At 58.4% G+C, this 23,867-nt stretch overlaps 1 protein-coding gene across 2 annotated transcripts in view; it reads left to right on the top strand.

Moving 5' to 3' along the window:
- Positions 1-23,867, top strand: part of ABCC3 (ATP binding cassette subfamily C member 3) — a 36,552-nt gene that overhangs the window by 11,793 nt on the left and 892 nt on the right. Inside the window, exons 2-30 of one of the 2 annotated variants that reach the window (XM_029079997.1) lie at positions 1,006-1,182; positions 2,341-2,466; positions 2,661-2,798; positions 3,207-3,332; positions 3,618-3,679; positions 4,941-5,072; positions 7,984-8,190; positions 8,447-8,624; positions 9,102-9,263; positions 9,607-9,699; positions 10,193-10,396; positions 10,544-10,690; positions 11,365-11,452; positions 11,837-11,903; positions 12,285-12,411; positions 12,631-12,807; positions 13,553-13,720; positions 14,247-14,430; positions 15,319-15,427; positions 16,020-16,176; positions 17,221-17,428; positions 17,878-18,188; positions 18,469-18,668; positions 18,975-19,101; positions 20,244-20,345; positions 20,633-20,779; positions 20,909-21,067; positions 23,005-23,171; positions 23,562-23,756. In XM_029079997.1, coding sequence (XP_028935830.1) covers positions 1,006-1,182; positions 2,341-2,466; positions 2,661-2,798; positions 3,207-3,332; positions 3,618-3,679; positions 4,941-5,072; positions 7,984-8,190; positions 8,447-8,624; positions 9,102-9,263; positions 9,607-9,699; positions 10,193-10,396; positions 10,544-10,690; positions 11,365-11,452; positions 11,837-11,903; positions 12,285-12,411; positions 12,631-12,807; positions 13,553-13,720; positions 14,247-14,430; positions 15,319-15,427; positions 16,020-16,176; positions 17,221-17,428; positions 17,878-18,188; positions 18,469-18,668; positions 18,975-19,101; positions 20,244-20,345; positions 20,633-20,779; positions 20,909-21,067; positions 23,005-23,171; positions 23,562-23,756 — 4,445 coding nt within the window. Of the gene's footprint in view, positions 1-1,005; positions 1,183-2,340; positions 2,467-2,660; positions 2,799-3,206; positions 3,333-3,617; positions 3,680-4,940; positions 5,073-7,983; positions 8,191-8,446; positions 8,625-9,101; positions 9,264-9,606; positions 9,700-10,192; positions 10,397-10,543; positions 10,691-11,364; positions 11,453-11,836; positions 11,904-12,284; positions 12,412-12,630; positions 12,808-13,552; positions 13,721-14,246; positions 14,431-15,318; positions 15,428-16,019; positions 16,177-17,220; positions 17,429-17,877; positions 18,189-18,468; positions 18,669-18,974; positions 19,102-20,243; positions 20,346-20,632; positions 20,780-20,908; positions 21,068-23,004; positions 23,172-23,561; positions 23,757-23,867 lie in introns of those variants that run through there. The other variant, XM_029079998.2, reaches the window with a different exon arrangement.

Here is a 23,867-nt window from a genome sequence, read left to right as displayed (position 1 = left end):
AGAGAAGTTAAGTGACTTGCCCACAGTCACACAGCCGACAAGTGGCAGAGCTGGGATTCGAACTCATGAGCCCTGACTCCAAAGCCCGTGCTCTTTCCACTGAGCCACGCTGCTTCTAGCGCTGGGGTAGACACAGGGGAATCAGGTTGTCCCACGTGGGGCTCACAGTCTTAATTCCCATTTTACAGATGAGGGAACTGAGGCACCGAGAAGTTAAGTGACTTGCCCAAAGTCACACAGCTGGCAAGTGGCAGAGCTGGGGTTTGAACCCATGACCTCTGACTCCAAAGCCCGTGCTCTTTCCAGTGAGCCACGCTGCTTCTCACGCTGCTTCTTCTATTTACCCCCTTCCGCAGCCCCCCAGCACTTATGTACATATCTGTAATTTTATTTATATTAGTGTCTGTCTACCCATCTAGATTTAAGCTCACTGTGGACAGGGAATGTGTTATATTGTTATAAGTATACTCTCTCAAGCGCTTAGTATTGTGCTCTGCACACAGTAAGCCCTCAATAAATACGATTGACTGTCTGGTGGACTGCCTGAGCACCCAGGGCTCCCCAAACTTACCCTTAGCTCTTGCTCCTCTCAGCAGGTCCCAGAGGCACAGTGAGCGTGGGTGGGGGCGGTAAAAGTAAAGCACAGTGCCCCCGAGGCTGGCACAGCTGTGGGTCCTTCATTGGTCTTCTGGCCACTCGGATCCTTGTGGATGGGATCACCATCGTCGTGCTCAGTGATGCCAGGGCTCTAGGAGACAGAGGCTGTCCGCCTGGCTGTCATCTTCCCAGCGGGGGGGGGCGGGGGGTGAGGATTATGACCCCAAGAAGGACCTGGGGCCATGGCTTCCATCTGATGTCTGTTCCCTAGGAATTACAGCCCCAGGGAAAGGTGCCCCATTTCTGGATCAGGGGTCCTGCCCCCTCAACTGCCCTGATTCCCAGATGGTCTGCCTCCCCCTGCCCCTCTCCTGTGCTGACCTGCACTCTGACCTGCCTGTGTCCCAGGACTGGAACCTCACGGTGTACTCGGACAGCCCAGACCTGACTCCCTGCTTCCAGAACACTGTGCTGGCCTGGCTGCCCTGTGTCTATCTGTGGACTGCCCTACCCTGCTACCTGCTCTACTTAAAGCGCCATCAGCAAGGCTACATCGTCCTCTCCGTCCTCAGCAGGATTAAGACGGTCAGAGCCGCTGGGAACCTGGGCATCCCACTTGGGGTGGGGGGGTGGGGAGTTGGAGGGGGTGGCTTATGGTGGGGAGGGGCCTTGAGGGTTGAGCAGATGGGTGAGGAGCCTGTCGCCTCCCCCCATCCCTCCCCTTGATTTCTTTCCTTTTCCTCTATACCCAATGCCCCTATGATCCCTCAGACGTCTAATAATAATAATAATTGTGGTATTTAAGTGCTAACTATGTGCCAGGCACTGTACTAAGCACTGGGGTGTATACAAGCAAATTGGGCGGGACATAGTCCCTCTCCCACATGGAGCTCACGGTCTTAATCCCATTTTACAGTTGAGGTAGCTGAGGCCCAGAGAAGTGAAGTGCCTTGTCCAAAGTCACACAGCAGAAAAGTGGTGGAGCCGGGATTAGAACCCAGGACCTTCTGACTCCCAGGCCTATCCACTCTATCCACTTGTCCATGCTGCCCCCTTCTAAGGTGCCCCATCTGTGTCTCTCCAGAGCCTGAATCGATTCCTGGATTCCTTTGCCCTCACTGCCAACACAGAACAATTTCCCCCGAACCTTCTCCCTTTCAGAGCAGCCCTCAGTGTCTGCCGTAGACAACTGTTTGGCAGTAATCTTCCTGTTCCCCTTTTCTTGTCCCGACTCCAGCACCCAGGCTTGATCTGGGTAGGTTGGGGTTGGGACAATTTAAGTAGAATGCCCCAAGTCAGGCAGCAGGAAAGTAACCCAGGTCTCCTCACTCCCAGCCCTGTGCCTTTTCCTCTGAAGCCCCCTTTCTTCTGGGCTGACAGACCATGGGTCTGTATAGACAGTTATATTGTACTCTCCCAAGTACTTAGTGCAGTGCTCTGCACACAATAATACGATTGACTGAATGACTGAGACGGTAAACGCCCTCTGGACTCTAAGCGCCCTCTGGACTCCAAACTCGTTGTGGGCAGGGATTGTGCCTGTTAAATTGCTGTTTTGTACTCTTTCAAGCGTTCAGTATAGTGCTCTGCACACAGCAAGAGCTCAATAAATATGATTGATTGACTGACCTCAGTCCCCCCACCCCCAGGATAAGCTGCCACTGGGGCTATCTGGCCAGGAGGCCTGGTGCTCCCGTCTCTGTTTGGCCACCCCCACTGCCCTCACAGCATTTCTGTCCCCAGGGTGTCGGCGTCCTGCTCTGGTGTGTGTCGTGGCTTGACCTCTTCTACTCCTTCCATGGCCTGGTCAAGGGCATCCCTTTGCCTCCTGTCTACTTTGTCACCCCCCTGGTAGTGGGCATCACCATGGTCAGTAAAGGGCCTCGGGAGAGGAGGGAGGATGACGGGTGGGGGGGCATGGCACCCAAGCCTATAGCTTCTGGGGTTGGCACCCTGAGCCAGGCTTCACCAAGTGGTCAGGGAGAACAGAGGGCGGGGGTGAGGATCACTCGTGAACTTCCCCCCGGGGCTGGGCTGAACCCCTGCCTCCTGGGCCTCCACAGCTTATGGCCACAATGCTGATCCAGTACGAGCGGCTGCAGGGGGTGCGGTCATCAGGCGTGCTCTTCGTCTTCTGGTTCCTGTGCGTACTCTGTGCCCTCATCCCCTTCCGCTCCAAGATCATCGTCGCCACCGCCCAGGTCCGGGTCCCGGGGGGCGGGGAGAAGAGGGTGGGTGCGGGGAGGGCTGGGTTCCCTGGAGGGCTGGGGATGGGTGGGATTTGGAGGAGGAATGGGAGCGGGAATGGAATTCATTCAGTATTTATTGAGCTCTTACTGTGTGCAGAGCACTGTTCTAAGCACTTGGGATAGTACAATATAACAATAAACAGACTGACAGCTGCTGAACTATTCGCCAGCCCACCTGTATTGACTGCACCCGTTGTGAGTAAGGCACCTTCCTCAGAATGTCAACCAGTCAGTAGTATTTATTGAGCATTCACTGTGAGCAGAACATTGTACTAAGTGTGTAGAAGAGTACCAAAGACCTAGTAGACAGAGTTCCTACCAGTGGGTCGTTTGCATTCTAACACGATTCCCTCTCTCCAGGATGGGGTCCGGGACCAGTTCCGCTTCACCACCTTCTACCTCTACTTCTTCCTGATCCTCGTCGAGTTGGTCCTCAGTTGTTTCAGAGAGCAGCCGCCGCTGTTCTCCTCGGCCAAGCCTAGCCCCGTGAGTCACCCGGCCGATGGAGACTCAGAACCCAAGACCCCCAACTGGCCGGGCTACGGCCTGGGAGGCCAGGCGCTTTGTCAGACCCCCAACCTCTCCCACTCTATCCTGCCGTTTGGGGCGGGGGAGGTGGGGTTTCGCAGGGAAGCCTGGGGCAGACGGACTGTGGGTCATTCTCCAAAGGCTACTTAGAGGGGATGAGGAGAGGAATTATCCCCCCTCCCTCCCCTCCTGTCAGAGCCTGGGGAGACCTCAAGGCTGCTCGTTTCTTCCATGTCCCTACAGAACCCTTGCCCTGAGGCGAATGCTGGCTTTCTTTCTCGGCTGACATTTTGGTGGTTTACTCGGTGAGTCTCCTTCCCCCCGTCCCTTGATTGACCTCTCTGGACCCCGTGGCGGCTGCAGTCGCCAGTTAGGGGTTCAGTAGCCCAGCTGCCTTGCCTATGATCCAATTCTATGCCTTATGAGCCCCATACTCACTCGCACCAGAGCATCTCAGATCCCTGGACAGATGCCTTTTCATTCCATTGTGCAACATCCCTGGGAACCACTTCCCCTTGGCCCCATTTTACAGAACAGAAACTGGAAGTTCAGAGGCCCTGGACTGTTAAAAATAATAATAATAATTTTGGTATTTAAGCGCTTACTGTGTGCCAGGCAGTGTCTACAAGGGAATCAGTTTGGACACAGTCTCCCTCAGGGGGCTCCCAGTCTTAATCCCCATTTTACAGAGGAGGTAACTGAGGCACAGAGAAATTAAGTGACTTGCCCAGGGTCACACAGTAGACATGTGGTTGAGTGGGGATTAGAATCCATGTCCTCTAATTCCCAGGCCTGTGATGTTTCTCTACTAAGGTAAACCTGTCTGGCTTAAGTTGCTTAATGATGGTGTTGTCTGATCTTTGCATGGGTCAACCTGGGGCTCAACTGGCTTAGCCGCCACCCAGCCAAAGCTGAGGTTTGTCAGACAACGGCCCAAGGCGGCAACAGACTGTAATCCTGGCATGTGCCAAACCCTCCTGTGGGTCTCTTTGTCTCTTAACTCTTCTCTGTGCCAATGCTTGGGTTTGGATCTGGACCTTTGTGGAGGTTGTGGTTACTTCCTGGGCCACTTCTTTTCCTACATCAGACCCGGCAAGCTGAGGAGCCTCTCATTATTATTATTATTAGCATTAATAATAATAATCCTGGTATTTGTGAAGCACTTACTATGTGCCAGGTACTGTACTAAGCTCTGAAGTGGATACAAGCAAATTGGGTGGGACACGGTCCCTGTCCCAAATGGGGAATCACAGACTTAATTCCCATTTTTCAGATGAGGTAACGGAGGCCAGGGAAGTTGTGACTTGCCTAGCAGACAAGTGGGGGAGCCAGGATTAGAACCCAAGTCTTTCTGACTCCCAGGCCCATGCTCTATCCACTAGGCCATGCTGCTTCTATAGTTCCACCTTCAGGCTTCAGTGGCCTCCACCTCCCCCATCCGGGGCTCTGGGATTTGGGGAACGGAAGCTCCGTGCTTGTCCAATTTGCACACCTTAGGACCCCTGTCTGAAGAGAGACAGGCTGAGAGGGGGCAGAGAAGTAAGCGCCCTTGCAATTTCTATGCAGCATGGCCATCCTTGGGTACCGGCGGCCCCTGGAGGAGAAGGACCTGTGGTCGCTCAACGAGGATGACACATCGCAAGTAGTAGTGCAGCGGCTGCTGCGGGAATGGGATCGGCAGAAAGTGGAATGTGCCAGGTGAGCGTCCGGATCTCGGGAGATGGGCCGGGGGGCAGGTGGGTGGGCTGCCCCGCAACAGGCGCGAGGGGTGGGGGAATCGTGGATGGGGAGGCAGGGACAGTTGCATTCTCCAAGAGGGCTTTAGGTCCAATGGGACAAGGCAGAGAGCAAGGTGACCCAGAGACGCTCCCCTTCCCCTTCACCCGACACGACGTCTCTCCCCATCTCCCTCCCCCGCCCCACCGTGTGAACCCCTCCGGAGTTTGATTTAGGGTGTCTGGGCTCTCTCCTCCTTTTCCCCCTAGATCTCATACCACTTCTCAAACATCCCCCTTCTCTGAATGGGGGAAACCAAGTCTGGGGGAGAAACAGTGAAGGACCTGGGGCATAGCGTGAGGGGAGATCCACGCACAGGCTGGGAGTACCGATGAGGGCTGGCAGCTGAGGGGATCCAAAGATAACCTTCAGGGCTTTGAGTCGACAGTGTGGCCGGCTCGCTGACCAACGCTCTTCCTCTCCAGGGGTGTAGACGGAGGGATCGGGTTTCATGAGCTACCAGAGCTGCGGAGTAGTGCAAGCTGAGCCTGGTCCAGGGTAAACCTGGCTGGCTTAAAGTTGCATAAATCTAAGCCCCATCCCCCTTGCTACCAGCTAGGGTTTAATCTATATTAATTATTATGAAGGCAGTTGATTCAGTGCTTTACTCTGTGCCAAACACTAGGATAGTACAAGATAATCAGATCAGTCCACCTGGTACTCACAATCTAAGATGTGGTCATGTTGTCCCACTATGGATGAGTAAACTGAGGCACAGAGCGGTTAAGTGGCATGTCCCAAGATCGCTCAGCAGACCAGTTGCAGAGCTGGGATTAGAACCCACCTCCCTGACTCTTGGTCCCCTGCTCTTTCCACCTGACCATGCTGCTCGAACCAGAGGCTTGGGAATGCTGAGGTCCTTCTCCAGAGATATGAGAGATGGGGGGGGTCTCTGCCGGTCTAGGAAGTGGGAGGACGAGGGTAGGGCTGGAAGGTCCCGTGCAGCAGGATCTTTATCCCGCGAGCCTCCCCTCCCGACCCCAACCTCCAGGGCCTTTTACTCTCCGGTCAGGAGGCGGGGATGGGTCCCCAGGGTTGGAGGCTTGCCCGCATCCTGGCCACGGCCCCTCCCCTCTTCCCTTCCTTTCTATTCTGAGAAGCAGCATGGGTCTAGTGGATAGAGCATGGGCCTGGAAGTCAGACGGACCTGGGTTCTAATCCCCGCTCTGCCTCTTGTCTGCTGTGTTAACTTGAGTGAGCCATTTCACCTTTTTGTGCCTCAGGTACCTCATCCGTGAAATGGGGATTAAGACTCAGAGCCCCATGTGAGACAGGGACTGGGTCCAACCCAAGTAGCTTTTATCTACCCCAGCTCTTAGAACAGTGCTCGACACAGAGTAAGCACTTAACAAGTATCTTTATTAATTCTTTCGCCACCTCCTGGGCCTAGGGTGGCCGCAGGGAGTTTAAAAGCCTCCTTAGAGGGAAACGACGACGGTCACGGCCACGGGAGTTTAAAAGCCTCGTCAAGGTAGAGCAACTTCCGGAAATTGGCGTCTGCAGCCCGGGGGCTCCTGTGGGCGTCTGGACCTGTCATGCCTGGGCAACCTTGGTGGGAGCTGGGCTGCGTCAGCAGAAAATTAAACCCCGTGCCGTATCCCCGGCCCCACCGGCGGCCGCGCCGCCCTCCCGGGCGTCTCCGAGACTTCTCCTGCTGAATCGAGAACTTTGGGCTGGGGGTGTGGCCCAGCGGCTCTGCCCCGCTCATGGAGAAGTCAGAAAAGGCCAGAGCCTGGATTAGGGGTAGTGGGGGTGGAGGAAGTCCATTCATTCTAGACTGTAAACTCGTTGTACGCGGGGAATGTGTCCGTTATATTGTTACATTCCCTCTCCCAAGCACTTAGTACAGTGCTTTGCATACAGTAAGCGCTCAATAAATACGACTGACTGACTAATTCACCTCGTTACATCAACTGGAGCCCAGGAGGTTCTAGGGAAGGACTTGGGGAAGGAGAAAGGACTAGAAAAGAGGAAGAAATCCAGGTCTGGAGGAGAATCAGTCCCTGCCAGGTGCCCAGTGGGGAGGGTTGGAGTTGGCCAGGAAGGCCGAGGGTCACCAGGGGAAAGATTAGGGGAGCTGAGGGCAGCGGGTCAGGGGAAGTGTCGTCCTTGGTGTCAGCAAAGAGTAAGGAACAGGTCAGCAAGAGGCCAGTTATTCCTGGACTGAACTGAGGATTCTGCGGCTGTGGAATCCTGAGTGCCATCCTGTGTTTGGATCTGGGAATTTGGAGGGGTGGCTGGCCTGTGGAAGGATGAGCTGTGGGGCCACGCTGCAAGCTCCAGCAGTCCACCCGTGGTCATCAAGCTGGACCCCGATTCCTTATCGTGCCTCTTGGGGGGTCCAACCCTAAGTAATGAAACAGCATGGTGTAGTGGTTAGAGCACGGACTTGAGAGTCAGAAGATCATGAGTTGTAAACCCAGTTCCGCCACTTGTCTGCTGTGTGACCTTGGGCCAGTCGCTTTACTTCTTGCGCCTCAGTTACCTCATCTGTAAAACGGGGATTGAGACTGTGAGCCCCACGTGGGAAGTTACTATGTCCAACCCGATTTTCTTGTGTCCACCCCAGCGCTTAGTACAGTGCCCGGCACATAGTAAGTTCTTAACAAATACCGTAATTATTATTATTATGTGATGGTGGCCGCAAACAGCTGGGGCAACCTCAGTTGCCCCCAAGAGACTCCCCAGGCTGGGGCTAGAAACTGGGCATCCAACTTCCAGAGTGCTGAGAAATGGTGGGGAGGGGAGAGAGGGCAGGGGAGCCGGGGGGGGTCTCCGTTCCCAGAGAGTGTGGGACCCTCCCATTCTCACAGGGGTCTCCCGGGGTCCACAGGAAGAATATGACATTTGCAACCAAGGGGAACGGTGCGGCCGGAGGAGACCCCAAGGAGAGTGAAGTCCTGATCGTGGGTCGGGGGAGAACCCAAGAGCCCTCCTTCCTCCGTGCCCTGCTGGCCACTTTTGGCCCCTACTTCCTCATCAGCTCCTTCTACAAGCTGCTCCAGGACCTGCTCTCCTTTGTGAACCCCCAACTTCTCAGGTGCTGTGGCCCTGGGGCCATGGAGGGGGGAGGTGGGTCCCCTTGCTGGGAGTGCCGGCACAGGAGGAGGTGAGGTTTCGCCGCTCATTCCTTTATCGGTATTGGTGCCTTCGGCGGGTAGAGCGCCAGACCAGGCGGACCAGTCCGCTGCCGGCAGAGGACTGCTTGGGCCCACGTCGTCGAGGTCCTGTCCCTGATGCCTCCGGCCGGGGCGGCCCCCCAGACTGACCCCCCAGCGGCTGATCTCTCTTCCCAGTGTCCTGATTGATTTCATCAAGAGCCCTGAGGCCCCCGCCTGGCAGGGTTTCCTGATCGCCGGGCTGATGTTTGCCTGTGCCCTGCTGCAGACCATCATCCTCCATCAGCACTTCCAGTTCTGCTTCGTGACTGGCATGCGTCTTCGCACGGGCATCACCGGCGTGATCTACCGCAAGGTCGGGCGTGTCTCGGGGGCGGGCTGGGGCCCCGGCGGGAATTCGTTGGGGAAGGCGGGAGGAAGGAGACCGAGCTTGGGGCTCTGCTGCTTTCCGGTGGGTCGTCTGGTCCGACCTGCTGTCTTTGGGGGGTGAAGGACCAGGAAACGGTGGCCGCTGGGCCGAGGCCTGGCCGTGGGCCCGTTCCCTCGGCTCGGGACCCTTGGTAAAGTCGGTCAGTCAGTCTGTCGTATTTATTGAGCGTTTACTGCGGGCTCGGTCGTATTTATTGAGCGCTTACTGCGGGCAGAGCACTGTTCTAAGCTCTTGGGAGAGTACAATAGGACAATAAAACAGACACCCTCCCTGCCCACAACAGACTTAGAGTTCTTCCACCCCACCCACCCGGGGTCTCCTCATCGCCTCCTCCGAGCCCTCCATCCCTCCCCCCAGCTCCCAGTCCTCATCCCTGGCTCTGCTGTGCACCCTCCCCACCAGGCTCTCCTCATCACCAACTCTGCCAAGCGCTCATCCACTCTGGGCGAGATGGTTAACCTGATGTCTGTGGATGTCCAACGCTTTGTGGACCTGGTCACCTTCCTGAACATGCTGTGGTCAGCCCCCCTGCAGATCACCCTGGCTCTCTTCTTCCTCTGGCAGGTAGTCGGGATGGGAGCGGCGGGAGGGAGATGGCTCTCCCATCTGGCACTGGGGTTGGGTGGCCCCCTTCCTGCTATTTCTCCCAACTCTGGCTACTACCATCTCCCCAACACCTCCCCCAGACCTGCTTTCAGACATTCACCAGCCCCCACGTTCTCCACCCCCATTCAGCAATAGCCTTTACTGAACGTCTGCCGGGTGCCAAGTGCTGAAGTGGGCTCCTCCTCTGTCAGTCAGTGAATCAGGGAGGGAGAGGGAGAGATGGTCTTAAATTCAGTCTCTGCCTCTGTCCGTCTCCCCGTGTCCCTTCCACTGAGCAGTCATCTCGGTCTGTCCCTGGCAGTCTCTGGGTCCAGCAGTCCTGGCCGGGGTGGCCGTGATGGTTTTGCTCATCCCGCTCAACGCTGTCATTGCTGTGAAGACTCGAGGCTTACAGGTGGGTGACGGCGAAACGGTTCGGTCCCGCCGGCCCTCCGAGGGATAGAGTTGCCCGGCTGGGGTCGGGGCTGGCTGGGGACTTTCTGTGCGAGAGTAACCACGAGGTGGGTTGGGGGGAAGGAGGGCGGGCCCCAGTGTCCTTGTCCAAAGCGCCCCTGCAGTGAGAAGCAGAGAAGCAGGACGGCTGAGTGGATGGAGCAATGGAACTGGGAGTCAGAAGAACCTGGGTTCTAATCCCGGCTCCACCACGTGTCTGCCGTGAGACCTGGGGCAGGTCGCTGATCTTCTCTGGGCCTTAGTTACCTCGTCTGTAAAATGGGGATTGAGAGTGTGAGCCCCATGTGGGACAGGGACTGTGTCCAACCGGATTAACTCATATCTACCCCAGTGCTTAGAGCAGTGCCTGGGGCACACAGTAAGCGCTTAACAAGTACCATAATGGTTATTAACTGCACTGTTTAGCAGTCCATCGGTCCCCTCTGCCCCGCCAGGTGGAGCAGATGCAGTACAAAGACTCCCGCATCAAACTGATGAATGAGATCCTGAACGGTATCAAGGTGCTGAAGCTTTACGCCTGGGAGCCCAGCTTCACCCAGCAGATTCTGGGCATCCGCCAGAAGGAACTCCGCGTGCTCCGCAAGGCTGCCTGTCTCAGTGCCCTGTCCACCTTCGCCTGGATGACTGCCCCCTTCCTGGTACCCCTCGCCGCCCGCCGGTGGAGAGTTGGGGATGGGAGGTAGGGCGGGGGAGGGTCCTGGCTGGTGGGGTGCAGCCCGCCCCGGGGGAAGCCGTTTCGCAGCGGTCCTCTGACCCCCTGACCTAGACGGAGCTTGTGTTCGCAGGTGGCGCTGACCACCTTCGCCGTCTACGTCTCCGTGGATGAGACCAACGTGCTGGATGCCGAGAAGGCCTTCGTGTCGTTGTCCCTGTTCAACATCCTGAGGTTCCCGCTCAACATGCTTCCTCAAGTGATCAGCAACTTGACCCAGGTGCGCTGAGCCCCCGCTGGCTGTCCTGGCTTTCCCCCATCCCCATTTCTCCGACCCCTATACGCCACAAGCACTAACCCGGCAGGGGCGGGGAGGGAGGACAAGGGGAGGGAATATGGGAATGGGGACCGGGGACCAGACACGCGGGAGGTCACGGAGCTCTCCCTCTCCCCTCTCCCCTTTCCTTCCATCCCTCTCAGTCCTCTTCCCTCTCTGCCCGCTTCCCTCCGGCCCAGCCCCTTGCCCATAGTGGCTCCTCAGCAAATGCTGGCTGATACATCGACGGCGGTATCGGTGCCCACAGACCACTGGTCTCCCCATCTAAAAAGTCCTCCTGAAGTTACATCTCCTCCAGGAGGCCTGCCCAATTAATCTCTCCCCTCCCCATCCAATTCCCCCCTAAGATACCACTTGAGCACTTGCGTGTCACCTAAGCCCTTGGATAGTCACCCCTCCATTGGACTTCTGTACAGAACAACAAACTCCGTTGCCCCCGCCCCCTACAATTTGTTTTAACGTTGGTCTCCGCCATTAGATTGCACCCTTCTTGAGGACAAGGGTCCCATCTACTGACTCTGTTGGACTCTCGCAAGTGCTTAGTACAGTGCTCTGCACACCGTAGGCTGTCAATGCATACTATTGATAGTTGATCGATTGCCTTACGCCATCTCCAGACCAGCGTCTCCCTGAAGAGGATCCAGCAGTTCCTGAATCACGATGAGCTTGACCCCGACTGTGTGGACACAAAGACCATATCTCCAGGTGAGGTTACCCCTTCCTGTGACCTCCCCCATGTCTGGTCCTCGTGCCCCGTTCCCATATTCCTTCCCCTTGTCCTCCCTCATCCCCGCCGGGTTAGTGCGGGTGGCCTATAGGGGTCAGAGAAATGAGGATGGGGGACATCCAGGAACGGCTCGAAGAGACAGTTGGGTTCCTGCTGCCCTTTCCGTCTCCCTTGGTCCGACTCTAGTCCCGACCCCTCCCTCGAGCGCCCATCCTGATACCCCAAGGTTGACGATGGTGGAGAACTTCCTTCCGAACTTTAGGGGTGCCACCTTGGCCCCGAATGAGCCGTCTACAGTGCCAGACCTGCCACCTCAAGCCTATGGTCTGCCCCTCCCCTCCCCCTCTCTTCCGTCTCCGCAGGCTACGCCATCACTGTGCACAACGGCACCTTCAGCTGGGCTCGGGATCTCCCACCGACCTTGCACGAGTAAGAGATCACCCACCCCCCAGCTCTTGGGGGCCTGCCACCCCACCTTGTGCGGAACCATCACCCCTTGCCATCCCAGCTTCTGGGGGCAAGGGGTGAAGACAGGTCCAAGTTGGGAGAGAAGACAGAGGGAGGTGGGAGGGAGGGTCCCTGGCCATCACTGAGTGCCCACCCCATCCCATCTCTCCTGTCCCTATCTCTCTCCCGTGTCCTCTTGTCCGGACCCTGTCCGCACTCCTCCCCCAAAACCTCCAGCGGGGCCAGGCCGAACTAGAGTTAGGATTCGCTGTGAGCTGGACAGGTGACGGGGTTTGAGGGGCAGGGGTCGTCAGACAAGAACTGAGACCTCCTCCCTATCTTCACTTTCCCCCCACCCCACAGCATTGAACTCTGGGTGCCGGGGGGCTCCTTGGTGGCTGTGGTGGGGGCCGTTGGCTGTGGAAAGTCGTCCCTGATCTCCGCCTTGCTTGGGGAGATGGAGAAGCTGGAGGGGCAGTTGGCGGTGAAGGTCAGTGTCAGTTTTGGGAACAAGATCAAGTGGACATGGAGGGGGAAGAGGCGGCCGACAGAGCCAGTCAGTCCTTGGAGGTCGATGAGGGTTAGACACGAAGGATTCCTCGTGGGGTGGGGTTTGGCAGTGCGGTTCTCCTGTTGGAGGGTTCGGTGGTTTGATGGGGGGCAGGGGCGCTGACTGGGTTGACTCCACTGGGGGGCCGTCTCGTGGCAGGGCTCTGTGGCCTACGTCCCCCAGCAGGCCTGGATTCAGCACGCCTCCCTGAAGGACAACATCCTTTTCGGCCAGCCGTGGACCGAGCAGAAATATCAGCATGTCCTGGAGGCCTGCGCCCTGACCACTGACCTGGCTATGCTGCCCGCTGGCGACCGGACTGAGATTGGGGAGAAGGTGGGGGAGGGATCGGTGTGGGCAGTCTTGGGGGACAGCCTTCCCTACAGAGTTGGGAGAAAAGGAAAAGTGGCTACTCTTTGGGCCTGGGCCTATCCCCGTCCCCTCCCTGGCCTCTCTGCACTCTCTCCCCCTCCAATCGCCCTGCCGTCTCCCGATCCTATCCTCCCTCCTCTACCACCTCCTCCTTTTCCTTCTCTCCTTTTTTTCAACTGTATTTGTTAGGCGCTTACTGTGTGCACTGTTCTGAAACTGTGAGGTAAATACAAGCCAATCAGGTTGGACAGAATCTATGTCCCGCATGGGGCTCAGGCTCTTCATTTTACAGATGAGGTAACTGAGGCACAGAGGAGTTAAATGGCTTGCCCAAGGTCACAAAGCAGACAGGTTCAGGAGCTGGGATTAGATCTCAGGTCCTCCAGACTCCCAGGCCCCTGTTCTATCTACTAGGCCGCGCTCCTCTCTCCTTCTCTTCCTCTTCTCTCTCTAATTGGGAACCAACCCTGAGAGGTCCTCCACCTTCAGGGGGCTTACAGTCTACCTTAAGTAGAAGGTGGGCACACCAGTGGGTGGTGACTTGCGATTGAACGGTGCCTAGAGCTGGGAGTTGGCCTCTGGTCCCTCTTTTGGGCAGAGGCCTGACTCTCCAATCTGCCCATTGTTGGTGGGGAGGGGGCCGCCGGGCACAGTGGAGACTGTTTCTTCAGACTCTGTGTGTCCGTTTCTCTCCCTTCCCTGACCCCAGGGTATAAATCTGTCGGGAGGGCAGCGGCAGCGGGTCAGCCTGGCTCGGGCCGCGTACAGCAACGCTGACACATACCTGCTGGACGACCCGTTGTCCGCCGTGGACTCGCATGTGGCCAGACACATCTTCGACCAAGTGATCGGACCAGGCGGGCTGCTCGCCGGAAAGGTGAGTGTCAACCAGGGCTGGCCCTGAGGGTGGAGATCCCCAGGGGACCTCGGACGGAGAGTGGCTGAAATCCCTCAAAGCAGAGCTAGAAAAGCTGAACCGAACTTGCCTGGGACCCATCTGTGGCCATGAGATGGTCCACCCGCTACCAGAGAACCCGAATGGGTCCTGCTGGCCTCCGGACCAGAGCCTTCTGGCAACTAAATACTATGATCGTTAACTGTCAGTAATTTGTCCACATGGATGCCCCCAGGTCCTGCTCCTTCCCGCACCCATCCGTGACCCAGGTCCTGCTCTTTCCTCTGCCCTTCCTGGCCTCTGACCCCTAGATCTAGCCAAGAAATCCTCCAGCTCAGTAAGCCGCATCATCCTGGACTGGGCCTCCTCCCGAGGGCGCCCATCAGAGTGGGAGGGTCCAGATACCACCATCCTTACTCTCCCTCCTTGGGGCCCATGGGGATCTCCAGGCCGGTCTTTGAGCCCTGTGCCCGCCCCCAGGACACCGGTCCTTCCTCCACTCCTGCAGACCCGCCTGCTGGTGACCCACGGGGTCAGCTTCCTGCCCCAGGTGGACCACATCATCGTCCTGGTGGATGGGCGGGTCTCAGAATCCGGCTCCTACCATGCCCTCCTGCAGCAGGACGGAGCCTTCGCCGAGTTTCTGCGCAGCCACGCCCCGAATGACCCCGTGAAGGAGGATGAAGTATCAAGTAGGACATCACCCCCCTCCCCGTGGACCCCCATGTCCCCCTTTCCCTTCCGGCCCCCATGTAGAGCTGTGCCCACAGGCAGGGGATACCTTGGGTTGGGAGGTTGGAGAGCAGAGGGTAGCGGATGGAGAGAGATTGACCCAGGGCTTCACCCTTGAGGTATCTCATCTTCTCGCTTAGTTCCTCTAATGGCTGAGCCCGGCCAAGATGCTCTGTGCCCCGGCCATGACGCCGGTCTGTCTCAGGTTCTCCGTGCCCCAGTCGTGCCCCCGACCACCCGGCCCAGCCTGGTTTCTCTGTGCCCAGCCGTGCCCCTGGCCCCAACACTGGGCCCGGAGAGGAGAGGCTGGACCGGTCCTCTCTCTTCCAAGCCCGTTCCCCGGGACCGCAGCCTGTCCGGTCTGGGTGACTTTGCCCCCATCCCGCCCTCACTCTCGTTGCCTGCTGGCGCTGCCTGGCCAGGGGCCTTATCAACCCTGGGGGAGGGGCCGGGGACTGTTTCCGCAAACACAAACCACAGGAAAAGCTGCACATCTGATCCATCCGGGGCTGGGGTTGGAATAGATTTCCCTACCGATAGGAGCCTGTGACCTGAAGTCTGACTGGGTGCCTTCCCCTCTCCTCACTCCCCTCCCCGCTCCTTATCTCAAAGCCTCAAGTGGTGGTGATGGGGGGTAGGGTGGATTTTCCTTCGTTGTAGAGCCCCCTGAGGGCGGGCATCTGAGTGTCGAGTTTGGGAGTGGGGTGGGGGGTGGGGGGCCATCCTGCTCCTTACCCCTTGGTTGTGCCAGGAGACCCCCAGTCCAAGCTATACGACAGCCCGGGCCAGCCGGGGTGGGTGGTCAGAGGGGGAGGAGGGTCAGAGAGTGATGCTGCCCCACTTTGCAGCCCTGGTGGGCGAGGAGGAGGTGCTGCTGGCCGAGGACACGCTCAGCGATCACACGGACTTGGCGGATAGCGAGCCGGTGACCAACGAAGTGCGCAAGCTGTTCCTCAGGTGTGGGGTTCGGGTTAGCGAGCTTCTCTCACATGTCCTCACCCCCGACTCCCACCTGAGCCTCCACGGTGACCGCCCGTGGAGCGGCAGTGTAGCCCCGTGGTCAGGGTCGGGAGATCCTATGTAGGCCCGGCTGGCCCGATGTGGCACCTTGAGCAAGTCACTGAGCCTCTCTGGGCCTCAGTTGCCTCAGCTGTCAAATGGACTTGATAAAATCTTTGTTGCTGGCTGCTTGTCAGTACGGGAACATCCTGCTTGGAGGCGGGGTCTGGCAGGTCCCACCCTGGCCTTCCCCTATCACCCTGTTTGGGCCTGTTGCAATCTGGCTTTTCAGCTGTTGTTGTCGGGGAGCGGGAGCGCGTTGTGCGGAGGCGGAAGAGGGAGGCGGACACCAAACGTCATCTCTTTATCTGGAGCCCCTGCTCCTCTATCCCTGCATCTGGACTGGCTGCAGGGGAGACCCCCCCCCCGACCCCATCTCTTTTTTCCGGTGGGAGGAAGACTGGGGTTTCCTGTCCAACCAGGGGTGTTGGGGGACCGGCTCCTCGCCAGCCCCTGACCCCTCTGCTTGCACCCCGTACGTTGCCCTCAGGCAGTTGAGTGTGATCTCGGCTGAAGGCGACTGCCCCAGCAAGATGTCTACCAGGAGGCGATTGGGTGGTGAGAAGAAGGGGGTAGAGCTGCCTCCCCCACAGTCTGCCAGCCCTGCTGAGCGACTGATCCAGGTGGAGACGGCAGAGACTGGCACGGTAAGACCGGCATGGTGGGGGTGGCCCATTGGGGTGACCCAGTGAAGGATGAGCTGGAGAGAGATGAGGGGGTGGGGCAGGGTTCCTCTTGTTGGGACAGATCATTGTCCCAGTGGAATTTACCCCTCCCAACCACCTCTCTCCCCATTTCCTTGAAGCCACCTGAAAGCCCACCTCCTCCAGGGGCCCTTCCCTGATTAATTCCCAGCATCACAAGGGGGATCACCCTAAAACTGCCTTCACGTCCCACCTGACCCCATTTGCTTTTCACTCATTCACTCGTTTGGCCGTCGGTTTCACCCTACCACACTACTGCTATTAATAAAGATGGTATTTGTTAAGCGCCTACCACGTGCCAGGCACCGTACTAAGCTCCGGGGAGGAAAAAAGCCAATCGAGTTGGATACAATCCCCGTCCCATGTGGGGCTCACAGTCTCAATCCCCAGTTTACAGAGGAAGTAACTGAGACACAGAGACGTGAAATGATTTGCCCAAGATCACGGAGCAGACAAGTGGCAGAGTCAGGATTCATTCAGTCCTATTTATTGAGCGCTTACTGGGTGCAGAGCACTGTACTAGGATTAGAACCCATGACCTTCTGACTCCCAGGCCCGTGTCCTATCCACTATGCCACGCTGCTTCTCTACTATGCCATATTACCAGGCTTCTTCTGCTCCCACTGTTTCTAAGTCACTTGTGTCTGCCGGTGAGGAGCGGTATTTTTGTGTCTTCTGGGCAAGCACAGTGGGGTGGGCGAGGCTGTCGGGACCAGATGGGAGTCATCTTGTCCAATCCTCTGCCTACAGGCTGCGGGTCCCTTTACCTTTCTCTCCCTTTCCCTGGAACCGGTTTGAGAGAGAAGGGACGGGGCCGCCGAGTTGACAGCCCACGTCCCACTCGAGGAGAGGTCAAACCGCAGGGGTCCCTGCCTTAGGCCGGGGCTGTGGGGGTCGGCGGGGAGTGGGGCTCGCAGGCTGGATGGTGGGAGAAGGGGCGGGTAACGGGCAGGGGGTGATGGCCCACTGTGTCCTTCTCTACGGCAGGTGAAGTTGGCGGTATTCCTGCAGTATGCCAGGGCCGTAGGGATCTGGTTGTCCGCCTTGGTCTGCTTTCTCTACCTTGGCCAGAATGCGGCGTCTATCGGCGCCAACATCTGGCTCAGTGACTGGACCGACGAGCCCGTGGTCAACGGGAGCCAGAGCAACACCCGCCTGCGGGTTGGCGTCTACGCGTCCCTGGGGCTGCTGCAGGGTGAGGGGGAGACCCGGGGACCCCTTCACCCTAGTGTGCCTGCTGCCCCGGCCACGGGAGTTGGGGTCGGGGAAGGTGGGGCGACGGCCCAGAGGAAAGGGGGTTCTCAGCCAGGGGGTTCGGGGCCGGGGGACTTTGGGGTAGGGAGCAAGGGTTCGGGGAAGGGAACAGGCCCTGGGCGGGGAGGTAAGGGGAACGTTGAATGAAAGCAATGAAAGGAATCGGTTGGGCCAGCAGAGGGGCAACCAAATAATGATGCGGCTAATTTTGCCTACATTTCCTTCCACTCTTTCTGAGCCTACCTCGTGGGAAACGGTTGCAGCAGCTACCTTCCATCCCGCTGCCTCACCTACCCCAGCCGGAGGGAGGATAGCGGGCCGGGGTCTCTGTGCCCAGTTGCCCCCTGTCGGAGTGTGTCCGTTTTGGTGTGCGTTTGTGTGTGCGGACAGGCTTGCTGGTGATGATGTCGTCGTTGACGCTGGCCCTGGGTGGGATCCGGGCGGCCCGCACCCTGCACGCCCAGCTGCTGGCAAATAAGATGCGGACACCCCAGGCCTTCTATGACACGACGCCCCTCGGCCGCATCATCAACCGCTTCTCCAAGGACGTCTACGTCATCGACGAGGTGATCCCGCCCACGGTGCTCATGTTCCTCGGCACCTTCTTCTCCTCCGTCTCCACCGTGGTCATCATCATGGCCAGCACGCCGCTCTTTGCTGTCGTCATCGTGCCCCTCTCTATCCTCTACTTCTTCGTTCAGGTGACTACCCAACCTTCCTTCGAGGGGCCCCGTCCCCCCCAGGTGGCTGGAAACTGGGGCAACGGAGGTGTCGCCCTCTCCTGAGGGGGCGTCTGGGCAGCTCAGATCCCGATAACCGCCACCGTCCTATCCTCCCTTCCCCTCCCGTCGCCCCTGACTCCGCTTCCCCAGCCCGGTCCCCCCGTCATCCCTCCCCGGGTCCTCGCGCCGCTCAGCCTCGCCGCGTGGTCGGCTCCGGGGGCCGGGTCGCCCTCACTCTCTCCTGGGCTGGGCGGGGCAGAGGTTCTACGTGGCCACGTCGCGCCAGCTGAAGCGCCTGGAGTCCGTGAGCCGCTCGCCCATCTACTCGCACTTCTCCGAGACCCTCACGGGCACCAGCATCATCCGTGCTTTCGGGCGGGGCCCCGTCTTCGTGGCCATCAACGACGCCAAGGTGGACACCAACCAGCGCAGCTACTACCCAGGGATCACTGCCAACAGGTGAGTCCCTCCCCCTGCCCCTGCGTCCCACTTGGCCACCCCTCCTCCTCCCTCACCTCCCCTCATGTCTAACCAAGATCCCCGCTACTTGCCTTCAGCAGGAGCAGGGTCAGTTAAGGCGGTTAACGCCCCGAGGGGAGGGACCACGTCCTGAGCTTCTGTTGGGCTCTCCCAGGTGCTTACAATCCATTGATTAATTGGTTCAGAAAGGGTCCCCAGAGTGTCACCTCCCGCCTGCCTCCAGTTCCGTTCCTCCTCCCCGAACCTCGACCCCTGGCAGCCGCTGACCCCGTCCGTCCCGTGCAGGTGGTTGGGCATCCGCGTGGAGTTTGTCGGGAACTGCGTGGTGCTCTTTGCCGCTCTCTTCGCCGTGATTGGGAGGAAGAGTCTGAATCCCGGGCTGGTGGGGCTGTCGGTGTCCTACGCCCTGCAGGTGCCTGTCAGCAAGCAGGGCCAGCCTGGAACTTGGGAGTGGGCCCTCACACCAACCCAACTACCTAAATGCGCGGCCACGGGGATCCGGGCACTGCCCTCGCGTGCCCCTGGCACACCCTTGCCTGCCCCAGACCCGCCCCCACACTCTCACGAGCACAGGTTTACTGACCCACACCCACAGACATGACCTGGGCACTTCCACAGGCGTGCCCTCACACAGTCCCCAAGGGTGACATCGGCTCTCTCTGTGAATGGAGATTTGCACGGGCCCTTCCCGAAACCACACCCAGAGCAGTGAAGAGAGGAACTACTCCCATAACCTCCCCGCTCCAGCTGCTAACGCCACCACCCAAGGGTGGGAGAGGTATTGTGTTGCCCTACCTTCTCCCACGCATGCCTGCTGGCACACCCCCCAGCCGAAGGTCTGTGGTGTCAGGGCCTCAGGAGGGGTGCCCCGAGGGTCAGGAGGGGGGCTGAGTCTGTCCTGCCCTCAGGACCCCAGCTAGGAGAAGCGGCATGTTTTAGTGGAAGAAGAATGGGCCTGGGAGTCAGAGGACCTGGGTTCTAATTCCGGCTCTGCCACTTGTCTCCTGTGTGACCTTGGACAAGTCACTTCACTCCTCTATGCTTTAGTTACCTCCTCTGTAAATAAGGATTATGACTACGAGCCCTGTGTAGGATAAGGATGGTGTCCAAGTTGATTAACCTGTGTCCACCCCAGTGCTTAGTACAATGCCTGGCACAAAGGAAGCACTTAAATGCTATTTAAAACAAGAACAAAAAATCCATGCCACTGCTGGCCCCGTGCCCTTCTGCTCCCTCTGACCCTTCGTTCGGGCCATAGCCTCTGTGTGGACGGAGCAAGCAGGGACAGGGAGTTGGGGCATTCCTCCCGGACGGGTGTCCAAATTGTGATTGCTTGTGGACGCACACGGCTGGGTCCTGGCGAACGCATGCTCTCAGAGTCCAGGGCTGAAGTGTTGGATGAACGCGTGCTTCTGGGGAGGAGGTGGGAACCCGGCTCCAGCTCACGGCACTTGGAGGCATCACCTCGAGGTTCCCGGTGATGCTTCACTTCCCCGGGGCTATCGGGACCCCCGCCTGTGTTCCTGGGATTGTGACTCCTGTGGTCCTCCACAGGTAACAATGTCTCTGAACTGGATGGTGAGGATGACCTCTGACCTGGAATCCAACATTGTAGCAGTGGAGAGAATTAAAGAGTATTCAGAAACTGAGACTGAGGTGGGCTGTGAAGGGACGTGTGTGTGTGTGTGTGTGTGTGTGTGTATGAGAGAGATGGGGACAGACCCAGGAGGGTAGGGTGGAGGGAGCTGGTTCTCTTCAGAAGGAACGGGGGTGGGGGCTCAAGGAAAGCAGGGATCCAGCTGGGTGAAGGGACCGGGCCTCGAGGGCATTTCTGGGGTCCGGGCCAGGAGATCTCCTCAGAGCTGGATCAGAGTGCAGTGGGACCCCCCCCACCCTCCAGCTTCCGTCTCCTGCAGTACCATTTTGTGCTTCCCTCCCTCCAGGCCCCGTGGGTCAATGAAAAGAGCCGCCCGCCGGCGGACTGGCCGCAGAAGGGCGAGGTGGAGTTTGTGAACTACTCCGTGCGCTACCGAAAGGGGCTGGATCTGGTGCTGAAAGGCCTCAGCTTGCGGGTGAAAGGCGGCGAGAAGGTATTCGGCCGTGCTGGCGGGAGAGAGCGCCCGCGAGAATCCCCGGGGGCGGATGCCCCATCCTTGAGTTCCCGGGGAAAGTCCGGTCCTGCTCCAACCCACTCCCGCCACCACCTCTGCCCCCGCCAGGTCGGGATTGTGGGCCGCACCGGAGCCGGGAAGTCCTCCATGACCCTCTGCCTCTTCAGGATCCTCGAAGCGGCTGCCGGCGAGATCCGGATCGACGGGATAAAAATATCGGACATTGGCCTTCATGACCTGCGCTCTGCCCTGACCATCATCCCTCAGGTGATACCCCCGGGGAAGGGGGCTGGGGCCGGGAGTCTGGGGCTTGGGCCAGGGAAGTTGGAATACTGAACGTCCCGGGATAAAGTTCAGTGCTTTGATGGTGAGTTTAGGTCAGCATTTGAATGCTCCAGACCTGGGGACAGGGCGTGGCAAAAGAAACACTGAACTAATGTAGTCAATAAATTTGAAAATGGAGAAGAGGTGTAGCCTAGTCGAATGAACACAGGGTGGGACATCAGGAGACCTGGGTTTGAATCCCAGCTCCACCGCTTGCCTGCAGTTTGACCTTGGGCAAGTCACTTCACCTCTCTGGGCTTCGGTTCCCTCATCAGTAAAATAGGAGCTAAATACCTTCCTCCCCTTTGGACCGCAAGCCCTGATAATCGTAATGACGATCAGTTGTATTTATCGAGCACTTACTGCGGGCAGAACACTATACTAAGCGCTTGGGAGAGCACGGTATAACCGGTATAACCGAGCTGGAAGACGTATTCCCGACCCACAACAGGCTTACAGTCTAGAGGGGGAGATGTGAATAGAAATAAATCGTTATGAATATGTACATATGAGAGAAGAGTAATTAAAGGGTGCAGATCGTCCTGTAAAGGTGTTGCCGAAGGGAGTTGGAAATGAGGGCCTAATTAGGGAAGGTCACTTGGAGGAGATGTGCTTTGAAGGTGGGGAGAGTGAATGTTAGTTGGATGTGAAGAGGGAGGGAGTTCCAGTCCAGAGGAAGGATGTGGGCGAGGGGTCGGTGGAGGGAGAAGGAGGGAGGGAGAGGGAGGGAGAGAGAGGTGTGGGCTGGGGTGTACAGGGAAATTAAGGAGGTAAAGTAGAAGAGGGCATGGTGATTGAGTGCTTTAAAATTTACTGGAAGGAGTTTCTGCTTGATGCGGAGGTGATCTAAGCACTGTTCTGAGCCCTGGGGGGATAGAAGGTGATCAGGTTGTCCCATGTGGGGCTCACAGTCTTCATCCCCATTTTACAGATGAGGTAACTGAGGCACAGAGAAGTCAAGAGACTTGCCCAGAGTCACACAGCTGACAAGTGGGGGAGCCGGGATTAGAACCCGTGACCCCTGACTCCCAAGCCCGGGCTCTGGCCACCGAGCCACGCTGCAGTAATCAAGGAGGGGTAGAATAAATTCTTGGATTAACATGGTAGCATTTTAGATGGAGAGGAAAGGGTGGATTTTAGCGATGCGAAGGTTGAACCAACAGGATTTGGTGACAGATAATAGAGTGATAATAACAGTGGCATTTATTAAGCACTGATTGTGTCGAGCCCTGCGCTCAGGGCTGGAGTGGGTAAAAGAGAATCCATTATTCATTCATTCATTCAATAGTATCTATTGAGCGCTTCCTATGTGCAGAGCACTGTATTATTACCGTCGTAATTATTAATAAAATACAAACTGGGACTTGGCGTGCTCCCTCCAAAACAAACTGGGCGGCTCGGCCTCTTTCCTTTCCGTCTCCTCCCGCCGACCCCGGCCACCCGCCTTGCTTGGCCTGTCTCTCCGTGTTCCTGCGATGAAGGAGGGGTGGGGGGTGACTCTGCGTGTGTTTGCGCGTGCGCACCCCCACCCCCTTGCTGTTCACCGCCTCTGTCTGTAAACCTCCCAGCCTCTGACTTTCATTTTTTGGCTCTGCTGTTTATCTGTGCTTGGCCAACTGCAAGACCGTTTTGACTCCGGTGAGCCGCTGCCCGCAGTTTCTTTGTGAAGGCGACTCCGAGCCCTTCCGGCGGGCCAGGAGCTGTTCAGTGGAGATTAGCGTGAGGCCGGGAGGCCTGGATGCGGAGCAGATGGCCCAGGCCGAGGGGGGAGGGAGTTGGGTTCGCCGCTCGTCCGCTCGTTTCCCTCCCGCGGCGAGCTTTCCGCCCCCTCTCCCCGCAAGCCCCATCAAACCCCCGTCTTGCCCCCCTTGCCCCGGCAGGACCCCATCCTCTTCTCGGGGTCCCTGAGGATGAACGTGGACCCATCGGGGCGGTACCCCGAGGCCGAAATCTGGCAAGCTCTGGAGCTGTCGCACCTGAAGAAGTTCGTCAGCAGCCAGCCTGAAGGGTTGGAGTTCGAGTGCTCGGAGGGAGGAGAGAACCTCAGGTACCACCCACCGTCCCCCGGACGCTCGGGCAGTTGGTCCTCCCGGGCCGGGCCCGGGCCTCTCGTGGGGTACCCCGGGGTCTCGGGCAGCGGGCTGCAGCCTGACGGTCCTCGGCCCGTGCCGCCCGCCCTCCACAGGTTGAGGTTTCCAGCCTGGGCCGGGAGCCGTGGGCCTCTCTCTTCCCTCGCCCACTAGCCCCAACTCTGTGGGCCCCGCAGCCTCCAACTCACTTCCGTCTTTCACCTAGAGACTGGGGGAGGCCGGGGCAGAGTCGGGGAAAGGCTCCAGGAGGCCCTTAGCACCGTAGACTAAGTGACCGGACCTTGCCGGCGGGGCGCGTGTGGGCCGCGCCGTCTCGGGGGGGTCCCGATCCTCCATTGCCTTCCCAGCGTGGGTCAGCGGCAGCTGGTCTGCCTGGCCAGAGCCCTGTTGCGCAAGAGCCGAATCCTGATCTTGGACGAGGCCACGGCCGCCATCGACCTGGACACGGACGACCTCATCCAGGGGACCATCCGCACGCAGTTCGCCGAGTGCACGGTGCTGACCATCGCTCACAGGCTCAACACCATCATGGACTACACCAGGTACCCGCCGCCCGGGGCCGGTCCCCCCAACTGCCCACCCTGCCGCCGTCCGGGTTCTCCCCCAGCCCCCGCTGCCCTCGCTCCCTCCCCCGCCCTGGCGCAGGTGAGAGT

This window comes from Ornithorhynchus anatinus, chromosome 15 (assembly GCF_004115215.2).
Source record: "Ornithorhynchus anatinus isolate Pmale09 chromosome 15, mOrnAna1.pri.v4, whole genome shotgun sequence".
NCBI lineage: Eukaryota > Metazoa > Chordata > Mammalia > Monotremata > Ornithorhynchidae > Ornithorhynchus > Ornithorhynchus anatinus.
This window is presented reverse-complemented; position numbering and strand designations above follow the sequence as displayed.